We start from the raw sequence: 7,344 nt of genomic DNA, 5'->3' as shown, positions 1-7,344 counted from the left end.
CATAAGTGTTGGTCTGGACACCTGGAGATGCGTGTTCGATTCCAAGACAAGGCAGCTTTTTTTCATCACTTTTTTTTTTTACATTGAATTTACATGACGTGATCTCTACTTCACATAGGGACACACGCATGAATATGTTCACGTAGTTAAAGCGCCACCTAGTGGCTCAACTGGACTTCCTTCAGTCCGCCCCAAATTTGTTTGACTAGCCCGTTATTTAGAATGGAATAAGAACTCTCTCTCTCTCTCTCTTTTTCTCTCTCTTCTCTCTGTCTCCTCTCTCTGTCTCCTCTCTCTTCTCTCTCCTCTCTCTTCTCTCTCCTCTCTACTGCCCTCCTCGCTGGTCTGATACGGATCCGTATTGCCCTCTTACGTCATTTTCAAAATGAGCTATATTGATAGACAGCCAAGAGCAGTGGTCCTCAAACTAAGGCCCGCCTCCACATTTGGCCCGGCCCTCTGAACAATACCAGAGAGGCATTATGATTTTTTTCAGTCTAAATCCTAGACTAGCCCGTTATTTAGAATGGAATAAGAACTCTCTCTCTCTCTCTCTTTTTCTCTCTCCTCTCTCTCTCTCTTTTTCTCTCTCCTCTCTCTCCCTCTCTCTACTCTAACATAACTAACGTCAGTAAACAGCTGGACGAGGCTTTTAAATCACGGATTTCGTGAGTTTTGTTTATTTATTTTACTCACGTAGGGACACATGATGCATGAATATGTTCACGTAGTTAAAGCGCCACCTAGTGGCGAAACTGGACTTTGTCGAGTCTGCCCCAAACTTGTCGTGCTCGTTATAAGTCGCGGCCCGAGTCGAGTCCGAGAGCGGGCGCCCGGCTCCCCCGACCGGCGTGGGTGAGCGAGGACCCGTTCGACGCTGCTTGCAGCTTTAATTTTGCTTCCACTGTTTAATGAAGCACTAAAAACCTACTGATGAGTCATAGTCTGTGTTGCTGAATGATTTGGGTTGATGTAACTTGACATCGTTTAGGATGCAGTGTTTTATGTTTTGATATTGGTATTTGACAAGGGGCTTGTGTTGTCTCTTGCTCTTCTTTCCAGCACCAGGTCATTACTCAAAATGTCCTCGATTAAGATTCTTCCAGTAATGTGAACAACTTTGACATAGAGTGGCTTAAAGTAATATCCAACAGTTATTACTAATGTTTTGGTTTGTTGAAACTATAATATGTTGAGAAGAATACAACATATCAGACTTGTTGTCATGGATAGAATGATAAAAATGTTTACTTATTTCCATGGTTATCCATGACGTTCACACATAAGTGGATATGACATCTGAGGATATGACAAATGATCACATTTCAACTAAACAATTGTATCATCTTCAGTGGAAAGAAACGTTCTGCTGTTATGCATCAATTACATAGATGAAACGAAAATGACTTTTTTTAAATTATTATAATTAATTTCAGCAACAATTTTGATGATATATAACACAATATAATCATATCACAATCGTCTTCCACTGCGCGACGATAGCTTAATATCATATACTGGGACAGCAGGCCCGACGAGATCCTCGAGTAAAGCAAGTGTTTTACAAGTCTCTCATTCATCTGTGGTCACTGTGCCTGTTGTGTCGTCCAGGATGACTAGAGCGGACGCCATCTTGCCTTCGATTGGATCCCGGAGCCAACAGCAGAGAAGAGGGAACAGATCTACCGTCAAGTCACATTGCCACACACAGGGCCACGGGCTCCATCAGCGAACATCTCATCCTGCACAAAGAATACTGCACAATGTGAAAGGAACAATTATATTGGGAAGAAATCACAATAACCATAACACCCTCTGATATCAGTATTCATCACTATATCTGTAAAGGTTTAGAAAATCAAATGTCATGTTGTCTAGTTTGGTGTTCATCATATCCGACTGCATGGAATTTGACTTGAAATCCTTAAGATTTAAGAAATTATTTCTGAATTGTTGATTCTTTAAAAAAACATTCTGTGATAAATCTGACATAGTAACTGGTTTCTTATGTTAATGTAGACTACAAAATTATTAGGAATGATTATTAAGGATATTTGGAAAGACATACCACAATGCCGAAAAATAGTAAATATGAGAAAATAGTGAAATCATAAATCAGATTCAGGACACCACAAACATTCCTTGTAAACCAACGTTTCAAGTCAGGATCAGTGGTTGTAACAGACCGAAATGATTCTTTTTTTTTTTAATGGATGTTTATTTTGGCACAGCCTCTTATTTTGTCTATGATATGCATCCATGATTTAAGCATGATACACTGAGAAGAATGGCCTCCTCTTGTGCCCAGTCTGTTAGATGCCAGGTTCTGTGCACTTTTACCTCCGCCGTGAACCACTGCTTCCTTTTTTTTTTACTGGCCGGTCCTTTGAATACACTTGTTCACAATGTGTCTTTGAAGGATGTAATGTTGTGTTAATGATCTCAATTGCAGTGAGTCTCTCGTCTTCCTGGTCGATCAGGTAAAACACACACATGATTACTGTATTCAAGCCTTCAGCAGCAAAAACACACCGAGGATACAACAGGGTCACCAGTGTTCATGTTTGGCCATGAACTGGGATTTCTTATAACATTCAGTTCACTCTTTCTTTGTTCGCCAATGATAGATTCAATTCAATGCCAATTTAACAATAAGGTGTTATTTGTAGAATTGATTAAATGTTTTGCCATGCGGTAGTCTTATAATAGTCTTATAACGTGGGGTTAAAGGTTGATAAAACTAAGATGTTATGCATTGAATGCCAACCCACCTGTTTAGTGTAGTTTGTAGAGGGGCCTTTGTATACTATGAGATGATTATTTCTTTTCTTTCTTTTCTTTTTCACTGGGCAACTTGTAATCATGCTCTTGGTTGCCAGACTGTTTGGGGATATTCCTCATTTAAATGAGCTAATTTTATTATCTAATGTTAACTAGCAGTAAGTAATCATGGTGTTAATTAGCCAATAACAGTACAGTATTAATAACGTGCAAAACGGCCATAATAGGTATCATGTAACCTCCAATCAGGGCTACAGCAATATCGTCAATAATCAAGTCTTGAACCCACCATTTGTCACCGACCTCCGATGGATTGAAACGAGCCATCGATTCCGCCGGTCATGCACGTCTGGTTGAACAGGTGACCTGCAGGTGTCGTCTGTGTCCGTGTGACGTACACTGTATGTGCTTGTGATTCCCAAACGCCATACTTTGTAATATTTGGATTGGATTAAATACGTTCCATTGTGTTAAAAAGAACTTCCTTTTTATACAGAGTTGAGCATTGTTGTTGTTTTGTCTGTTGTACTTGAGGAATGGTTTGTGGAATGTTTTTCAATATTGTCTCGCAATAAACACATATTTGAACCTAATACTAATACTTTTCCTTTTGTATCTTTAATGGTCACGATGACAATCATAATAAAGAGAAAGGGATTTCTGAGCTTTTTACGCAGAAATGACTTTTCGGTGGAGACTGTGTGGGCACAGAAGGTAGGTGCATAAAGTAATTATATGCATTTAAATTTGGTTATAAAAAAAGAATAAATGTACAAATAAATTGATTGTGCCCCTTATTATATTGTGCATAATATTGTATTTATTCATTTTATGAAATACATTATTTTATATAGTTTTATGGTAACATCTTGTCAGGGACCACGGATGGAAATAATTTACAGTTTCCCTGTTGATCAGCAATAAACTAATAAAATATACAATAAAGAGGTGGTAAAATAAACATAATTGTTTTATGATGTGTAAACCTGTCTACATGCTAGATACTTGTATACCAGCATCAAGGCAGACAAGCCTGACATGACTTGTGTTGATACTTTCTTAGAATAAAGGATATGACTATGTTAAGAGTTCACTCTATCTGTTATCAGCGATAGCCTACTTCAGTCTTCATTTGGGACAAACAGATATTTTATTTATGCAGCATATTTCAGCTGTTATTTCAGAAAAGTTGCATTTTATACATAAGTATATGTATATATATATATTTTATATATATATTTATATGCACATATGTGTATATAGATATGTATTTATATATATATATATATTTATAAGATGCAGTTGTCCTCCACGCCACTAGGTGTCAGTATGATAAATGGCGCCGTCCACCGGCTTCATCTTGAATTCTGTGCTGTCGGCGCTTCCATGAACTTTGACCCTGAAGTAACCTTCGTTGGAGTAGTTAGTTACATGTGTGTTAACAGAAGCCGCACACTGCCTCAAGGAGCTGTGTAATATTATACAATGGTAAGAACACATGTGTGTGTGTGTATTCCTGTCGCTGACGTCAGCGACTCTTGGTGTCATGAGCACGAGACGTAGCTCAGCGTTATATCAGCTGTGCGTCTTGTCGCGTCTCCAGCGCCGTTAACGTGACAGCGGGAAGCCGCCGGCTCTTCAGAGGGACGACTTGCATTGTATTTTATTTCGGGAGAAACTAATGTGTCAACATGTAGGTTTAACAGGATGGAGGCACCGAGTCCTCCGCTGTGAGGAAGGTGCTGCTCACATCCTCACCTGCAGAGTGCAGACACCTACCACCTCAACGTGACGTCACTTTAATTGGTGTTGGATTGATGGGGGCCTCTGTCACGTCACGTGTCTAAATGAAGACCCCCGAGGGACCTTCACGTCTGCTAACATTGCGTTGTGAGATGTAAACTGTTCGTCCATGACGTTGCATCTCATTTCCTCCGCAGGCTAAATACCTTGTGCAGATCATCGTGATGGGGGTGCAGGTGGTGGGACGTGCGTTTGCTCGCGCTTTACAGCAAGAATTTGCAGGTATGATCCAAATGTATTTAATATTACTGTACTCGGTTTTCCTTTTGCAGTTGTTAAGACACAACACTGGTGGACACGTGTGTGGAACCACCATGCTAAACCAAAACAAATGATCTGCTTTACACTTTGTTTAACACACTTTTCTTTGCAAATAAATACATAACGTTATCTACATTTCGTGTTTCTGATACAGTTGGGTATTGAGAACAAACGCATTGTATGTGTGTTCATTGCTTATAACTGCATACTTCAAAGGAAAATGACAGTCTGTCCAGATAATAAGGTTTAATGCTTCGCACAGCAATTTCGATCTTCTGTAGTGCAGTTGTCTTGTAGAAAGAGCTACATGTCTCGCGTTTTTCTGTAAAATTGCTCCAGAGAGAGGTTTCACATGCATTTATGTTACTTACTGAACTGAAGTTGTGAGTATTTGTTGTTTCTCTCGCAGCCAGTAAAGCAGCGGCGCAGGCCCGGGGCAGTGCCGGGCAGCACTCTGCTGCAGCCTCCAGCATCGCTGGGATGAGCCTGCAAGAGGCGCAGCAGATCCTCAACATCACCACACTCACTCCAGAGGAGATTCAGAAGGTACACACACACACACACACACACACACCTTTAAGAGTTGTGTAACTAACAAAGTGTTGGTACTAGGCTACAGAGCCATCAAGCCTGTTTGCCAGTCATTACAGATTTTCTGGCCGTATCCAAATCACACGTCACGTTTACAGGATTTCCTTCGTTGTAGCGTTTGTGTGTTACTCTGTCACTATGAGTGGAGACATTAGTTTCTGTTATTACCTAAACGTATTCGTCAGAACTGATTCAGACCGCTGCAGGATACCCTAGCATCTTTGTAATATAAACAACTATCCCAACCTAAAATCTACCTTTTGATGGAAACACTCGACGCCATTTGCCCTTCAAAGATGGCCCGGTCGTAGAATAGTGTTACAGGCAGTCATATCTTTAACAACTGATGTGGCTAAACCGAGCTACGAAGTACATGTACAAGATGAGTTAACGTCAGGAACACAGTTTTTAATAAACGTATTGTATAAATAAAGTATATTGTCTTTGTTTATTTGAACCATTCATCAACATTATCAAATGTTTCTTTACCTTTGTATGTTCTAACAATGATCATAAAATGTCTCGAGTGTCTCTGCTGGCGTTCTGATAAAAAGTGTTTATCTCTTCCAGAACTACGAGCACCTTTTTAAAGTCAATGACAAGACGGTGGGCGGTTCGTTTTACGTCCAATCAAAAGTAAGTATTCAGTTTCTTAAAATGCAACACAATGACTTTCACATGTGTCGTAGAGTGGACAGTTATGGCAATTTATCATTTAAAGCAGAACCCATCATTGCCCACTAATCATTTTTAAGCTCACTAAATTACAAAAACGGCATCAGAACATATCAAACACACATGGTACAAACATGTGGTACAACACAGCTAAACACACTCTTATGAAGTGGGGTAGTATGAAGTACTTATTTGGAGGAGCAGACAGGAGTACCGGCACAGGAGCAGAGTATAGTAACTAAAGGTATTTTAGCCACCTAAAAGAATTTTAAAAATCTATTGATTTATGTGTTTGCTAAATTAAGAATATTTTTGGAAGATTAACTGGCCGTTCAACAGCCTTTTACCAAAGCAGTTATAACCATCTATGCTCTCGACCTCACGTCTCCACGTCCAAACCGTCGTTTAACACATCAAATATTGTGAAGTAAGATTCTCCGACACCGATTTTAAATTCCAATAGCAACTTTTATTGAAGAGTTAAGGTTAAACTTCATTGTTTCTTATGTGCAATCTTTCTGACATGACCACATGTAAGCCTGCAGTCCAGGGCACCAAACTATAAGAAGTTGAATGTTGACAGTTTTGAAAACTATTTTAATGATTGACTGATACTCTCCCAGTCTCCTAAGGAAATTGAAACTTTGCGTTCATATCTTTAAATTATTCCTGATCATTTTAGTGTTGCTGTGTACTCCTATATCAAAAATAATTAACACATTTTTGCTGTTTTAACAAATCAATTTCCAAGAGAAAATGAATGACAAAACTTAAAATAAATTATGCCTCATGTGAATCTGTGTGTGTTTGATGATGATGATGATGTTACTGTTTTTTTAATCTCTCGCTCACTCCTTTCTGCTCTGAGGGAACCAAGGTGTTAATTGTTTATTTTCTGTGTTTCCTCTTTCATGCGTCGTTGTTGTTCTCGGTTTCAGGTGTTTCGAGCTAAAGAGCGTCTCGATGAGGAACTCAGTATTCAGACACAAGACAAGCAGCAGTCGCAGAAGGAAACATGAAGTATGACATCATCCCTGCCCTTTCTTTCCTCTCCCCATTCTCTGTAAATTATAACCCAATAAAAGCCTTCTCCTTTTCTCTAGTCTTGACTTTGTGTCATTTTGTGGGCAATAAATGTCATTTTCAGAAAGGTGAGCACAAACAATAACATATGGGCTTATTCATTCTATTAGATGAGTCATATGTAAAATTGGTATTTATGGTTTGAAATGA

At 39.2% G+C, this 7,344-nt stretch overlaps 1 protein-coding gene across 1 annotated transcript; it reads left to right on the top strand.

Annotated features, from left to right (window-relative positions):
- The first annotated feature begins 4,160 nt into the window (after nt 1-4,160).
- pam16 (presequence translocase associated motor 16) lies at nt 4,161-7,213 on the top strand. Its single transcript, XM_056408157.1, has 5 exons — nt 4,161-4,269; nt 4,722-4,806; nt 5,255-5,391; nt 6,007-6,072; nt 7,050-7,213. The coding sequence occupies exons 1-5, from the start codon at nt 4,267-4,269 to the stop codon at nt 7,128-7,130; spliced, it is 372 nt and encodes a 123-aa protein (XP_056264132.1). The 5' UTR covers nt 4,161-4,266; the 3' UTR covers nt 7,131-7,213.
- The last annotated feature ends 131 nt before the right edge of the window (nt 7,214-7,344 follow it).

This window comes from Pseudoliparis swirei, chromosome 23, assembly GCF_029220125.1.
Source record: "Pseudoliparis swirei isolate HS2019 ecotype Mariana Trench chromosome 23, NWPU_hadal_v1, whole genome shotgun sequence".
Classification (NCBI taxonomy): Eukaryota; Metazoa; Chordata; class Actinopteri; order Perciformes; family Liparidae; genus Pseudoliparis; species Pseudoliparis swirei.
This window is presented reverse-complemented; position numbering and strand designations above follow the sequence as displayed.